The sequence below is a fragment of the Ictalurus punctatus genome, chromosome 22 (genome assembly GCF_001660625.3).
Source record: "Ictalurus punctatus breed USDA103 chromosome 22, Coco_2.0, whole genome shotgun sequence".
Taxonomy (NCBI): domain Eukaryota; kingdom Metazoa; phylum Chordata; class Actinopteri; order Siluriformes; family Ictaluridae; genus Ictalurus; species Ictalurus punctatus.
In genome coordinates, this window is record NC_030437.2 from 11,442,052 (window position 1) to 11,459,199 (window position 17,148).

The 17,148-nt window shown below is 37.2% G+C and overlaps 2 protein-coding genes across 2 annotated transcripts in view; both read right to left on the bottom strand.

Annotated features, from left to right (window-relative positions):
* The window catches only part of iqgap2 (IQ motif containing GTPase activating protein 2), a 44,817-nt gene extending 36,913 nt beyond the window's left edge, over positions 1–7,904 (bottom strand). Inside the window, exons 1-2 of the mRNA XM_017451814.3 lie at positions 7,644–7,904; positions 2,474–2,573 (exon numbers count right to left, since the gene is read on the bottom strand). Coding sequence (XP_017307303.1) covers positions 2,474–2,573; positions 7,644–7,689 — 146 coding nt within the window. The 5' untranslated portion in view covers positions 7,690–7,904. The remainder of the gene's footprint in view (positions 1–2,473; positions 2,574–7,643) is intronic.
* Positions 7,905–11,033: 3,129 nt separating this feature from the next.
* Positions 11,034–17,148, bottom strand: part of sv2ca (synaptic vesicle glycoprotein 2Ca) — a 36,747-nt gene continuing 30,632 nt past the window's right edge. Inside the window, exons 9-14 of the mRNA XM_017452555.3 lie at positions 17,056–17,144; positions 16,793–16,957; positions 15,666–15,799; positions 14,954–15,157; positions 13,911–14,070; positions 11,034–13,685 (exon numbers count right to left, since the gene is read on the bottom strand). Of these exons, the coding sequence (XP_017308044.1) occupies positions 13,502–13,685; positions 13,911–14,070; positions 14,954–15,157; positions 15,666–15,799; positions 16,793–16,957; positions 17,056–17,144 (936 nt within the window). The 3' untranslated portion in view covers positions 11,034–13,501. The remainder of the gene's footprint in view (positions 13,686–13,910; positions 14,071–14,953; positions 15,158–15,665; positions 15,800–16,792; positions 16,958–17,055; positions 17,145–17,148) is intronic.

A 17,148-nucleotide genomic window follows, 5' to 3' on the forward strand; every position in this document is an offset into this window, starting at 1 on the left:
GACAACGAAGAGAGAGCAGATAATTATGTTGCAAAGGTCTAAAGTCTCATTGTACTTCATAAAAGTAGATGAGAATAGTTCCCAGTGCAAAAAATGCTTTAACCTAGTAGTCCTAAAGTCAGGTGATATGTCAAACCTGAATAAACGTTTGATTAAACATGGGATTCATTTCTGTCAGTAAAACTGCAGCATTTTTAAGTGCATGAACAGCAACACTGCTTTGTCACCCCCAGAGACTGGAGAATCTGGGCCAAGCACACCACAGCCAAACACAGAAACAATCAGTTTACAAATCAGTTTTCTGACTTTTGCAAGAGAATTTTAGTTACTATTACATTCATATTGGTTTCAGCAGTTAACACCAAAACTAGCATTTATTAGCTATTTATTTGGTTAGCGTATTGAACCGAATCCATACATACTCATTAAAATGGGGCCTGTTAACCACAATGTGATTTCTAGGGCCAGTCTTTTCAAGCTCAAAGAAAAGGCAAACTATCATTGATATACCAGTCAAAAGTTTAGACACACTCATTATTTATTTTTATTATATTTTTTCCACATTTTAGAATAATAATTAAGTCATCGAAACTCGGGAATAACACAAATGGAACTATGGGAATTATGTTGTGATAAAAAAAAATTCCAAAATAAATTAAGTAAATCTTCAAAGTAGACCCCCTTTTTGCCTAGAATTTCCAGAAATGTATTCTTGGCATTTTCTCAACTGATTTCTTGAGGAATCCCCTTCAGATGCTTTTTAAACAGTATTAAAGGAGGTCCCACCTGTGCTGGACACTTATTGGCTGCTTTTCAGAATATTTTTCTCCAGGTCATCCATTAAAAAAAAAGAAATGTAAATAAAATGTTAGTTTTCTATACTGGTAGTGTGTATATACAGTGACCTCCACTAAGATCTAATGATCTTTTGTTAAAAACACACACACACACACACACACACACACACACACAAAGATTCACAAAAATACTCTGCTCTCATGGTTATCAAACAATTGCAAAACACAGGTTTATCAAAAAAATAATTTGTTTAATATAGGTGTGCAACAATTATTGGCACCCTTTTAGTCAATACTTTGTGCTACCTCCCTTTGCCAAGATAACAGCTCTGAGTCTTCTCCTATAATGCCTGATGAGGTTGGAGAATACATGGGAAGGGATCTGAGACCATTCCTCCATACAGACTCTCTCCAGATCCTTCACATTTCGAGGTCCACGCTGGTGGACTCTCCTCTTCAGTTCACCCCACAGGTTTTCTATGGGTTACAAGTCAGGGGACTGGGATGGCCATGACAGGACCTTGATTTTGTGGTCAGTAAAGCATGTTTGTGTTGAGTTTGATGTATGTTTTGGATCACTGTCCTGCTGGAAGATCCAACCATAGCCCATTTTAAGCTTTCTGGCAGAGGCAGTCAGGTTTCATTTAATATCTGTTGATATTTGATATAGTCCATGATGCCATGTGATCTAACAAAACGTCCAGGTCCTCTGGCAGAAAAACAGCCCCAAAATATTAAAGTTCCATCACCATATTTAACCGTGGGCCTGAGGTACTTTTCCATTTTTCTACCTCTCAGTGTGCACCAAAACCACCTCTGGTGTTTACTGTCAAAAAGCTCTATTTTGGTTTCATCTGACCATAGAACCCGATCCCATTTTAAGTTCCAGTAGTGTCTGGCAACCTGAAGACACTTGAGTTTGTTTTTGGATGAGAATACAGGCTCTTATCAACCAGGCGTTTCCACCCACAGAACTGTCGCTCATAATATATATGTGTTTTTCATGTTTTTTGCACCATTCTGCATAAACTCTAGAGACAGATGGGTGTGAAAATCCCAGGAGATCAGCAGTTTCTGAAATACTCAAACCTACCCATCTGGCACCAACAACCATGCCACAGTTAAAGTCACAGAGATAACACTTTTTCTACATTCTGATGTTTGATGTGAACAACAACTGAAGCTCTTGACCTGTATCTACATGCATTTATGTGTTGTGCTGCTGCCACATGATTGCCTCATTGGATAACTGCATAAATTGTGCAGGTGGTGGACAGTGAGTGTATACACACATGCATACACACCACAATTACATGGTATATAAGCAGTATAGGCATTGTGATCAACAATGTGTACATTAATGTCTAGTTTATTCATTCTCACAATTATCACAAGTATCATTTTACTTTGCACCACCTTTTATCCTCTGTATTGAAAATGTTCAACCACCACCCAGCCCTAGTCATCACACTTTAAAGTGAACATAAAACATGTACACTAAAACATGGTACAATAAGATAATGTCATTCAGCCATACAATTTACTTTTGAATACAGAGCTGTAGTGTCACGACGTGTCCATAAACCTCACAAATGCAAGCAGAGCAATCTGATAAAGAGACCTGCGAAAACTGATAAAGACACCTGACAATTCTAAAGCCTAAAGTGTAAACTTACTGCTTGGCCTCCTCTAGGTGACAGAGATATTCATAGGCAATGTTTTGCCGTCTTCGTTCATCCATTTGCTCTGCCGATAGCCTCTCATCATCCACAATGGCTGTAACAAACAAAGGAGAATTAACAATTAGACAAAAAACAACCAACAAAGAAACCTTGGAGGCCCATCTTGGATTTGCACATATCAATTCTCTACCAGCAAGTGAACATGACAATTTCCTCATTAGGTTCATTTAGATAACTATACCAAAATAAACATTCTTGATCCTTATACCTTGAGTCATTTTCAATGTAAGTACTAAACAAATGCATTGAATTATGCCTGGTTCTTCTGAGGAACATGGTATCAAGGTTCATGTTCTTAAAGGGGTGATGACTAAAGAGTCTGAAGTTATGAAACACAGTAAAGCTGCTTCACGTGATTTCTGACAAGATATCATTCCCTTTCCACTGTCTTGTGTTGCTAAATGCTTTTACTTCTGGGTGACTGCTGTAAACACTCATCTAAACTAGCCATTTGGGCAGACTAACCTAAGAAAGCTAATAAGCATTTTTATGGAATCTCAGCTTTGTTTAAAACTGTGTGTAATCTTATGGAGCCTGGGTGGAGTTCCTGCCTGACACTTACGGATGGACTTATCAAGATCAGTCGTATCACTGCCACAAGCATAGACACTGCCTTTGATTCTCAAAACCTGTGATTACAGACAGCATGCTCGCTTCAAAACTACACCTGCTGCCAAAGAAATAACTGATGTGCTCTGTCTGTAATAACGGATGACAAAGTGGGGCTACAGTTTGACTTTTGGCTTCCTCTGTCTGTAGATGTGACTCTAGGAAATGTAACTGAAGGATGTTTTGTAATAATTATTAATCTATTAAGACCATCACATATTAAAACCACTTATACCACAGCCTGGTCAGAAGGTGTTAATTAATTTTCTATAAAAGCAGCTCTGACAGTAGTTCGGCTGTCACAGCCATTCTAATGCATTATTGATTATATAGTTATGACTTACACAGGGACTAGTATGGAAGACACCAGGGATGTAATCTGGCCTGGGCATTCGGGGCTGTAGCCCTGAAGATTTTTTCTTTAGCCCAGAGTAATTCTCCACTTAGAGTGGCTTTTCTATCTTCAGTGAACGGTGTGTTGTATTTTATCTTCAGTGAATGGAGGCAAGACCAATTAGAAAGGGTTTTTATGCACTTTTAAGTTTTTATGCAAAGGCTGGTAATAAAAAGAGAACGACAGTTTATAGCTGCTATAACATAAGAGATATGTAACTATAAGTAAAATGTAAAAAACAAAACAAACCATATAAACAGAAAAACAATTATAACATTGTTTAATTAATAAATTAATCATTGTTAGCACTAGCAAATTTCTATGGTATGAGATGTTTGTCATTTGCTGTTATTGAAAAAATAATCTTCAAGACTGCAATTGCAACACGCTACCCTAGCGTTTATTATTCGGTTGAATATGGTATTATTTTCCTTACATGGTATTCATGATATCAGCAAGGTGGTGATGTCATAACATGACTGAGATGAGACTAATGTGGCTATTAACTAAAAACAAATACATATAAGTTATAACAGATTCCTCAAACTCTGACCCTGAGAGACAACCGTATTACAATTGTGTTTTCTCTAGTCTAACACATCATGTGTTTGGATCCAACCCACTAACTGATTTAATATAGTGAATTCAGTGCATGTGATGGTGACCCATATGACAATGACAACGACAGAAATGATCTTACAGCATGTCACCATCCCGCTACTGACACTTGCACATTGCACAACGTTTACTGTGGGCATGTCAAGATAGAATCAGTATTGAGTATCACTGATAAAAATTGTTTGGTACATCATTAATATAAACATAACATCTAGTAAATATTGTGCATGAAAACAGTTTATTGTGTATCATGTATTAGCATGTGACATGTGCCATGGGCTGACTGATTCATCATTATCACTGTGCCAGAAAATGAGCACACAGAATGCAGCCAGCACAGCACCAACTGTTTTCCCAATCTCCACTCACCTAAAAAAAATAAATTCTAATGACACAATCACGTGTTTGCCTTTGTTTTTGGAAATGAGTGCCTCGTCGTGATTAACAGCCTGGCAGACTTTTAGCTCAGACATACATGCTGTGACTTGCCAACTGATCTCCAGTGGGCCTCATCACGCAGCCATTTCTTTAAGCTTCCATCTACTCATGGCCACCTCACTGCTAAGAAAAAGGATCACTAAAAACATTACATTACACCCTATGTGGGAGTAAATGATCAACAAGAATGAAGGGCTGCACCCTGTATTTGAATCTAGATCATGAGTTTTGTTATCTCATTTAATGAAATATAATTAGTTACATTATGGGCTGGTGAGCTTTGTTAAAATTAAGGATAATTTACTAATGTTACGCACTGGTATTAACTGACTTTTGTGCACTTAATTACAAGCTTATTTAGCCATTAAAAGTTTCCCTTCATGTGACCTTGCTTAATTCAGAGAGTTAGGCAAATTTTTTGAAGTAATTTAGGATTATAATGTACAGTGTGAAAGATAACCCGTGTAAGAATCACAGAAAAAAATCAATGTTCTCTATAAGCAATAGATAACACAATATTAAGATACCATAGGCTGTGAATAAAGGATAGGTCGTTATTGTGATATCTAAAAGCTACATACTACACTGGACTGGTGTCCCATCTAGACTGTAGGTGTCCCATCTAGCATTAAAAAGTGCTCCTGAATGCTCTGAAAAGCAAGGCTCAATGACTTTTTCAGTGGTTAAGAGGTTGGTCTACTGATCACTTTCTGAGACACTGATGGTAGAGATTGCATTTCTGGCCGAAAATAGCTGAGACTAGATGCTTTAAAACTAAAAAGTAAAACAAATACCCCCCTTCCTTCATTGCTCCTGCCAAAGCCACGCCCCCCAAAACACATGGTCCATTTTATTTTGCTCTTGTTTCCAGAACCGGACGCAGCCACATTGACTGGAGTTGTGGCTTAAAAATCCCACACACACACACACACACACACACACACACACAAACACACACAACCAACACACACACACCCACACACACCCCAAAACACCCCCTCTCAGGGATGTCTTTAACAGGATGTGACACAATCAATGGTTTGCCATACGCTGTGTAGCACATACAGTCCAAATACACAACACTAGCACAAGATATGTCAGTTAATTCTATTTGATTCTGTAAGAAACTGGACTGGGAGCCTTTTGGGTTTACTTGAAGATGCAAGTTCATATGTATAATATAGGCGAAGATTCTGTTTTCCAAATGAAGACATCTGAATGAGCACTGAGAAAATTCTAGAATGTGACTAGCCAAATTCAGGGGTGGGCAAATCAAAAATTCATTTGCTAGCCCACCATGCAAGTGGAATGTTCTGGTAGCCCAGAAACTCAATTAATTAGGCTAATGTACATGATTATTATCATTTTATAACCTTGTTTCTAACACATCACTGTGTTTGCCCCTTTAACAAAAAGTCAGCAAGTCATATGAGTCAGATGCTGCAAGGTGACTGCTACTTACGACAGAAGGGTTACTTGACAGTACTTTGCACTGGGCTTTATACACGACTGATGTGTGTAGTGCAGCAAGTGGTGGGATTCTGACCAAGAAGCTCATGCTATAGATACAGCATTGATGTAACTTAAACATACACTATATGGCCAAAAGTATTTCGAAGCCTGACCATGACCCCCATATGTGAGCCTTCCAAAAACTATTGTCACTAAGTTGGAGGCACATGATGGTGTAGAATGTCTTTGAATGTTGTGTATTATATTAACTAAGATGCACAAATCTGTTCCAGCATGACAATGCCCCTGTGCACAAATAAAGACACAGTTTGCCAAGGTTGGAGCAGAAGAACTTGAGTGGACCTAGCCTTGACCTCATATAGCATAGCCAGATACCATTGTTGAACATATTGGTCCCCCAGACAGCTAAAACTAATAGGCTGGACACAGAATCTGGGGCTATTATTTTGTCCACCCCTGAATTGAAACACAAAATTTCAAATGTCATTTCACCACTTTATTTTAACCCCATTTTAAAGCCCAGGACTCACTTGGGTCCAGACTTACATTCCTCTCTCCCTCACAACTGCATAGCTTTCATATTAGTTTCACTGTACTGAATTATTCAGAGGGGTTCCTGAATAACATGCTTTAAGAATAACTTAATTATACACCAGGACGTCACTGGGTTAAGAGGTGGACACGATGGACTGTTCAACAGCAGTTGTGGGTTTTGTGTAAAGCAAACATGGTGGGAGTGAGTAGGATAAGATTGGCGAGCAAAACTCCAAACTTACATTTGACCTAGTGGCGCAGGTTTGGGTTAATATTAAACCAGCAAAGCAACCTCCACAGACTGCCAAAATGATTGAGAAACCGGGTTTTATCCGAATTCAACGTGAACCCAAACATATTTCAAATGGCACGGTCTAAATCTAAACATATATAACATGTATTGCTGACCCAATGCAAAGTATCACTGTGGTCTGTCCATTTTAAAAGATTCTCACTATCATGACACACCCAGTGTTGGACAACTGACAGCACTAAAAACTCTCACGTATACTTACTTACTTGGAAGTCTTTTAGAGCCTTTAATTCTTTGATGTGGTGTGCTTTAACAACTGCCAAAGCTAATGTTTAACAAGAGAAAGTGCTTGCAAGCCCTTCCTTTAACTAATCCCTATTCAAATTGCCAGTATAGTGACTAAACGCCTTAGGATTTGATTTGAGTCACTGCCTTGGATTGTTTTGCCTCATAGTCACTGTACTGTAACACTTGGTTGAATGATAGATCTATAAATAAAACAAGTGACTAAAAAAACAAACAAACAAATGCTCAAGAAGTTAAGAGTATGTTGTTACATTAGGACAGCAAAATGGACACACAGTGCATGACATGACCTGACAGGTTAGCTACTTGTAACTTTATTACAACTTTCTTACAACAAGTGTTTGGAGTGTTACAGTATAACCAGTGCTGGTGAGTTTATCCTGCAACCTCTCTCATCTCCGACGTCCTTGTGTCACGTATAAAATAAGAAGTCACACATAAAAGGAAATGAAAATTATGAAATAAAGTTGTGTACTTACATCCATAGCGTGGTCTGTGTGAAGTGGCGCCGTCTTCATAGTACATCCTGTCACCGTGCCCTCGTCCGGTTACACTCCCAACATCAACTGCGCTTCCTTTCACACTTTTATTTATTTATTTATTTATTTACTCTCAGACCTTGCTGAATAACGACTTTGAAAGAAAGTATGTCCAGACTCTGTTTAAAAGAAGTGTCCTGTCATGTCTGCGGTCTGGTGTGAAATAGTTCTCCCATCGCGCGCGCAATTGCCGTCACTAACAGTTCTCTTTACTGACAGTTTGCTCATAGAGCCTCTGAAAGAGCGCAGAGTGTCGCGAGCGCCACCTGGCGGTAAAAGGCGGGAAAGATGCAACGGCACGTCACGTGACACATGAACTGTTGAGAAATTAAAGTGCACCTATAATGGTTTTTAAACGTGCCTGGTTTAGTTTTAGAGGTCGCATACAATAGGTTTACACGCATCCGAGGTCACAAAACACTTTAATTTTCCAATAATTTACATTGCAGCATTGCCTTTTTTCACAATCGACTCGTTCAAGCTCCTCCTTTCATTTCAGAGAGCCTACTCTGCTCTGATTGGTCAGATGTCCCAGTTTGTTGTGTTTGGTCTACCGCTTACAGCACGTGCATGAAAGGAATAGCCCACTACCATATCCAATATTACCATATACGTAATAATGTCGGTTTTAAAGAAGACCGATTTGAGCCCAACTCCGATAATGATGCATCGGAAGATAAACCCGAACTACAATCGCAAGCACAAGGAGAACAGGGTGTTTCTGAGTGGTAGGTTAATATGTAGTTTGGCAAAAGTGAGTTAACCCGGTTAGCAGAGGCTAACAGTTAACAGGCTAACATCTGTGCACTGGCTGTACACATATACAACACAAAACCACACATTTGGAACACTCGGTAGAAAAGATATGCATGAGATCAAGAGGCGCAAGATGGTCCAAATAAAGTGGGTACGGCCCCATCTTTAATGAATAATTGTTTTGTAAATCCCACGTTGATTTGAGCAGCAGTCATCAGTGAAATGACGGGAACACAAATGAAGGACGGAGTTGAACTGCTGTGGTATCGTTTTAAAAATTAATTCTAACCACAGACGCTTTACGTCCTCATCCTTTGAGAGTCCATGCAAAGTGCAGAAAACAACATCTTCTAGACATGAACCTAGCTCTTTCAGGACGCAACCTCAACTGTAGTGTTTGATAGTGGGTCAAAGTACATGTTGTTCGCAAGCAGACAGTGAAGACCAGAGGTGGGGTTTTTTTTTTTGCTACAAACCTACATAGGTTTGTACAGGAAGTAAGTCTGGAATTACTGACGACTCGTTTCAGCTGTTCAGAATCAGTTCTTTCTTTTGATAGTCAATCACTCCATTTGTGATGTTCTTTGATTTTTGAAACTTTGCAGACTTTTTACATTAACAAACAGCTATATAGCACACTACATGAAAGGTAATATTTGAAAAACCATAATAAGTGCAATTTAAAATATACAGTAACTATAAGGTTGAATGTTGAATATATCTCCACGGGATATCTTTTGTTTCTTTAAAGGTGCAATATAATTTTTTTTCCCTTACTAATAATATGAACAGAGCTGGATTTTGCGTGTTTATATTGTTATATAGTGAGCTTGAAAGTGATGTCATGACAGTCCTTCCTAAAGCTACCTCTAGCTCAACTCCTGCTTTGGGATCATGGGTGGGAAAAGGGGGACCTGCTCAAAGAGTAAAAAATAATTTAAATCCCCACCATCTTAACCATTAGAGATCTAATTTTGACCAATTTCGAGAATTCTTACATAATGCACCTTTAATTAACCTGTATACACTACCATTAAAAAAAAACCTTTAAGTTCCATTGTTGGCCATTAAGGACCACTGTATGCTTAAATTGGATTAAATAATAAATTGTTTAATTAGATTAACACTTTAAAGATATTTTCACCAAGCTGAAAGATAACTATTAAATGTTCAAAAGATTAACCAGCCCAGCAACAAGGAAGGGTAGCCTACAATATAATATTATTATATTACTAATTTTTGCTTCATATCAGAAATTAAATCAGCTTTCATGTTTTACATAATTCAAATTATGCAAATGATAATGTTCAGTGAATAAGAAAGCCTATTTTACTCTAATCTACCTCATCAGGCAATGATTTATCGGGAAAATTTTACTGGGGCACTTAAAAATTTTACTGGGGGTCATGCCCCAGTAAAAAGGATCTAGTGACACCCTTGGTCTTTCAAATATCAGTTATAATTGTTGATTCCATCCACAAAGGTTGACTGGGAGGTGACCTTACCAGGAAATAAAGCATAAAAGTAACAGTTTAAAAATAAACAACATTTTGTTTAAATAAAGGAACATGTGCTGGATGTCCTACAAATGAATAGTGCTTACATATCAGGAAGTCAAAGTGAAAGAGGAAATATAAAGACGGAAACAGGACTGTGTTAAATAGTAGAGATAACGATGAATGAAGTGATGACAACTGTGAGCCACAGAGTGGTCTATGTAATGCAACAGTTATGGTTCAGCAATGTTGAAATGTACAACCCCAATTCCAAAAAAGTTGGGACGCTGTGTAAACTGCAAATAAATGTGAATAAAAACAGAATGCCATGATTTGCAAATCTCATTAACCCATATGTTATTCACAATAGAACATAGAAAACATATCAAATGTTTAAACTGAGTAAATTTACCATTTTAAGGAAAAAAATAAGGTAATTTTGAACTTGTTGGCCACAACATTAAAGGGTGGCTGTGGCTCAAGTGGTAGAGCGGGTTGTCCACTAATCATAGGGTTGGCGGTTTGATTCCCGGCCCACATGACTCCACATACTGATGCATCCTTGGGCAAGACACTGAACCCCAAGTTGATCCCGATGGCAACCTAGCGCCTTGCATGGCAGCTCTGCTAACATTGGTGTGTGTGTGTGAATCAGACACATTGTAAAGCGCTTTGGATAAAAGCATAGATAAGTGTGACCATTTACCAACATGTCTCAAAAAAAGTCGGCATGGGGGCAACAAAAGGCTGGAAAAGTAAGTGTTACTAAAAAGAAACAGCTGTAGGAACATTTTGTAACTAATTAGGTTAATTGGCAACAGGTCAGTAACATGATTGGTAACATGATTATAAAAAGAGTATTTTAGAGGCAGAGTCTCTCTGGCGGTTTATACTGTTGTGCAGAATAAACTTATAGTAAATGTTAAAAAAAAAAAAGTTATTGTTGAATTATAGAATATAATGTCCTTTTTTGCTTTTAACCAAATACCTTGTGGAATCCAAACTTCTGCACTTAACTGTAGGTGAAATTTATTATCTTTTTTTTCTCTCTCTCAAAGACACAAAATCATTTCAACACATATCTTTATTACCTCCACAAAAGTATTTTCAGTATTTTCAAGTTCACAAATTATACATCACAACTTTCATGAAACACAGAGCAGTGTAACATTCTTTTGTTTACTCCAAAAAATAATTTTCTGATTGTCCCTCAGCAAGGGGACATAAGAACTCAAAACTGAGCACAAAGACAGACTATTTCATACGCACATGCAAGGTTGTCTGCGATGTCAGATGGTTGAGAGGATTTTTTATTTTTGCTGTAGTTTGATTTAAGATGAAAATGTTGCATCTTCCTCCATCTGTGTCCACGAATAGGCTACTTACTGTATACACACGCTCACTGCATCATACAGTATACAACTTTGTTTTACAGACAAATACAAACACATTCATAAGCAGTGTAGACAAACATGACCTGACACACACAACAATCTTCTATAACATTATTATGCATAATGATAAACACTGCTTCATTAAAATTGGTCTAAATTAATTAGTTAGCTACAGTTCTTTTGGTTTTTTTGTATTAGAAACCTCTGCTTCAGAGACTGCATAGCTCTGCTGAGAGTGAAGCAACAGTAAGTCACTTTGGTTTGCCAGAGGCCTAATCAAAAATAGTATAGGACACTTTGTATTATTATTATTATTATCATTATTATTATTATTTGACAAGAGAATGGCTTAGAATCATTGCAAACTATAAATTAAAAAAATAGACGAATGTCTATCAAATTTTAAAACAGTAGTGTCAACAATTACAATGTAGTTGACACCAATCATATATAGCAACACACAGTATCCTTGTGAGGAAAATAATGGCCTGTGGAGGCCATATTACATAATGATGATTCAATATTAAAAAAAAAAAAATAGGCTGTAGGTAGTTTGACTCTTTTTACCACAAGTGAAATTAATTATCGAATTAGAGCAACAATAATTACTTCCAATCTGGTATATTTTGAAATTGACTTGATAATGACTTCCAATCTATAGTCCATGGTTATAGTTACAATAATATCCTCGGATCCTTTTATTTTATTAAGGTAAGTGGTATTTGTATAATCGTGCATGAGTGTACAGTAAAAACACCTTTAACAAACTAATAATAAACATCATGAACTCATGTTGGTTTAGACTCACCAGACTCTTTATCTGTTAAAGAAAGACTTTCTAAAGCTCAGGGTCACCAAAACCTGCGCTGTCAATGACACCTAGGTGTTATAAAATGAAAATCAAATCTTACTGAAGCACAGTGTTGTGTCATTAAAGGGTTTATTGTGGATATTGATGGATTATTTGTTAAGATTATTTGTCTGAGAGTAAGTGACAGTTAAACAAAGAGAGGCACAGTTTCAAAAGGCCAATAGTATTTATAGATATGGGTTCATCTGTACAGGATGCGGTGAAAAGCTTTACCATTTGATCTTACAAACACACACACACACACACACACACACACACACACACACACACACACACACACACACACACACACACACACACGTTTGCCACAATTATTTTAATAAAGCAATGTTAAAAGTCCTCCACAAAATGTGTAAAAGAGCAGGAATGTTTTTTTTATTATTATTATTTATTTATATTTAGCTACAAGTAAATTATTTAAATAGTTTCAATTACTGCATTTGATTTGTATGTGCATTAGTACTACACTCATTTTGGCACTAGTATGAAACACTTTTGAGGTGAATTAATGTAAATATTTGTGTATCTTGTTAAGCTGTGGAGAATCTATTTTATTTAATTAGTAGTTATGCTTACTACTGTATACATAAAAGCATTAGGGCACTTTATGGCCAATAAGCTGATTTAATAAATAATGAATTGTACAACTAGAGTGAATCCTAACAAACAAAATAACTGCTGACTCTGACCATATTTTTCTTTTAGCTCCTATGATACAGCTGTGCAGCTCTCTCAGACTTTCTGATCGTCCTGTTCACTTAAGGGCTCCTTAAGGATGTTCATTAAGCGTTTTTGAGCATCTTCATAAGAGGTTCATTCATGTTTACACCTCTATCAGTACCAGCTTTCAGCTTCATACCATCAGCATAATGTATGAGACTTGCAGCCTGTTAAAAAATACAGAGACAATAAAGCAATCTGTAAGACATTACTCATGTAATGTAATAGTAGTGTTACGAAATTGATTCACAACCCTCCTGGGCTTTTGATCTTTAACTGTATGTTTAGATTTAAGTGCATTACTTATTATAATCTTGTGGTTTTAGATTTCTGCCTTGTTACCTCATGAGAATGCTCTGCATCATATCTGCGATGGCCTCAAACATAATAAGACTCACATTATCACTCAATTCTGCTTAAGCTTCAGCATTTACTTAATTTACATATTTCTCACTCTTTTCTTCTAGTTCATGATTTATCTTTTCAAAATGGAAAAGGGATTCTTCAAACTATGTAAACAATGGATAGGAGACACGTGGGCTGAGTGAAGCTGTTGACTTCCTACATCAGGACGTTGGACCTTGTGTCCGGGAGCCGCAGTCCCACCAGACCACCACACACCAGCACGGAGGATGCCAGCAGGATTGGGATGGCTTTAGTAATACTGACCAGAGAGCCAAAGATCAGGTTCCCCAGCACTGCTGCCAGCTTACACAAGGCGTTACAGAAGCCGAAGCCAGTCCCTCTGAACATAAGAAAGAGACCAAACGTGTTGCGTTCTTGTATGTTGCATTAACAGTATGAGGTAATGGTGTTCATGCTAGTCTACATGTTAGTCTGAGATGTTAGTTAACAGTGAAGCAAGAGAGATTGCACTGGTGTTATAGTATATTAACAGTATGTGGTAATAGTGTTTACACTGCCACATGTGAGTGTGCTGTAAGCATATGGGTTCCAGTCCCATACATACCTCCTGTCAGTAGGAAATAGCTCTACTGTGACCACGTCCAGTGAGTTCCAGGCAGAGATACTGAGGCCATTGTAAAGACACAGCATTCCAATCATCATGGCCTCACTGGTGCCAAACCACAGAAAGAAGCAGCTAATCCCAGAAAGGATCATGGAGAATCCTGAGAGCACAGGGAGCACACAAAAATCATGTTTGGTGGAGATTCGATTTCTATATCTGATTTTACCTCTGATACACTTGCTTCATTTTAAAAATGAGGCTTATATATTTGCATCTTGATAGAAGCCTAGAAATCATAATCATAAAGAGTTTTCCAAGCAACAAGGAAAGGTACAGTTTAATACCTTTTTTCTGAGAGTATAAGATTAGGAAATTACCATTCTGGTATTGTGACTTTGTTTCAGGTTCAATGGTCTAAGATGACGAATTAGTATCGGACTGGATTTGACACAGTTTCTAATACAAATAATTATGATACTTGTGTTTAGAAGAAAAAAAGCAATACTTAAATAAATTGCACTGCTTAAGTATAACTTTAGAATGTCCTGTATTAGATCAAATATCAGCTTATTGCATGTTATTCTGTTTTTTAATGTCACCCCCCAATCAGTTCTTTTTTAAGAGCAAGATTTGCATACAAAATTATTCGATACGTATGTAGTTTACAACATTCAAAGTTAATTTAATGTAAATGAAAATAAATCTACTTTAAATTAATTTAAATTAAGTTTATATTAATTTTTCATTTTCCAGCACCATATTTTATTCCACAAATGTGTATGACACTGATGGCAAAAATACAGATCTTGGACATGAACACAACACACAACTTGTCTTTAAGCAAACTGCCATCATGCAACTGATATTTCACATAATTTGCAAATAAAAGCTCAGTCACTCACTTACTTAAAGGATTTCAGTGTCAGATCAGAATTGTGTATCATCCCATACTCATAAATACATAGATGCCAATATTGTATTGAAAATGAAAAAAACAAAGTGGATCCCTAGATAAACTGCACTCGACAAAGTGTTAATCTTACCCAGCATGGATAAGCGTCCTGTTTTATCCATGAGCAGTGCAGACACAATGTTTCCTGGTAGCACAGCCAGCGTCCCCAGAAAGTTGACAAAGTAGACCCAGTAGGCGCTGTAGTCATGATCAAACGTCATCTGACAACCGGTTTTGTTGTGAAGAAATGTGCTGTTTGTGACTTTTGTGTTTATGAGTTTGGAATCATCAATATCTGTGCATGAAAAAAGTCAATTCCATTCAAATTCTGAATACAACAATGATACTTATTCTGCCTATCAAATTGTTGCCCTATGAGATTCAATAGTGAAAATACAACATCCAATAAATATTACACCTATAATATAATATAATAGGGGCGGCTGTGGCTCAGGTGGTCGAGTGGGTTGTCCAATAATCGTAGGGTTAGCGGTTCATACCAAAGTGCCTTGGGCAAGACACTGAACCCCAAGTTGCTCCCGATGGCAAGTTAGCACCTTGCATGGCAGCTCTGCTACCATTGGTGGGTGAGTGTGTATGTGAATGGGTGAATGAGACACAGTGTAAAGCGCTTTGGATAAAAGCACTATATAAGTGCAGACCATTTACCAATATACTATGTACAGCCTACATATATAACAGACTATAATATACTATAGTCTTATCTAACCACTAAAACTGCATTAGAACATTATTATTTGGTCCAGTAAGGACTGTTTCCAAAATTTTCCCTGTAAATTTACCTGTATTATAGAAATAACTGTCCGTAATAGTGCAGTTTCGGAAGAACGATCCCACAGACGTCACATCTTCAAAGAGACAGCTTTGAAACGTGGTGTTGATGAAAGTCACTGACTTGAACTTCATACTTATGAAACTGTGCAAGTGGTAAAAAAAGATGAAAACTTCGGACACAATACATGGCATATAACAAAAATATAATAATAATAATAATAATAATAATAATAATAATAATAATAATATCTGTGTCAAATAGCTGTCATTAGCAATATTTCAGTAACCTGTCACAAATTCTCCTTCTCAGCACATGCTGCAACAAGCACTGCTTTCAGTGTTAATCACTGGAAGCCTGTGTGTTGTAATTTTTTTGTGTTTTTGTTTACTATGCCATGTGCCTTTGCTTTGTTCTAATCATGTCTCTCCCCTGTCCTGTCACTGGTTTGTTGCCTGATTGTTTTCACCTGTTCTGAGTTTGAATCTTGATTAGTTTGCCTTCTTATTTACTTTGTGTGTCACTGTTCGTCATGAAATCTCAAAGTATAGTATCATATGTCGCCAAACCAGTCCATACAGGATTTCTTCGAGTTTTTTTTGTAATTGTTGTGGCCAAAAATTCTTGATATTGCTGTGAGTTTTTTTGTTTGTTTGTTTGTTTCAAAATTTGTGCAACTTTTTGCAGAAAACTACTTGAATTGACGCAATTGCAATTGTACGAAATTGTTTTGCACGGCCTTTCGCGGTGATGTTCATTGGTAAATTAAACCTTTTTATCTGTACTCGTGTATGACACATGTGAATCGAAGAGCGTTTTGGCTGAATGTGCTTTGTGATGATGTCACATGACACATCTTGGCCTGTATCTGCAGAAAATCTGTGGTAATTTTTTAAAATTGCAAGCTCCTCCACATACTGCAGAGTTTGATTGATTTTGCATTAATTTCTGCGATCGCAAAATCACGAAATTCTAGAGGACTGGCAAACACTTATCTCCATGTACTTCATTCTTATTTCTCAAGAGTAGAGATGTGCCTGTGATTACCCTGCCTCTCTGTGATCTGACCACAACTTTGAACACAATGATTCTTTCTGTAATACATCACATTTGTTACCTTGAATAAGGCTAGTGTACCTGTCCTTGATGAACACACCATTGGTGTGTACCTGGTTCTCTAATGTGAAGTTGAATGTGAAGTCCTCAGTTTGCTCATTAGTATGCCACTGCACTTTAGAAGCATATTCATCTGCCTGAAGGTGCTTGATCACATCAGGGAACCACACAGACAAGCCATAGTATCTGCAAGAATTGGATAGAAAAGGGTACACAGAAAATGTAATCTATATGCATTCCATCATTTAAATGCACTTTAAAGCCCTCTAAGAGTAAATTCTTACCCGAATGACAGTGTAAACCACACAATGGCCAGCTTTATAGAATTATCTCTCACTGGATAATTGAAACACTTCATGAAGTTTAACCAAATCTGT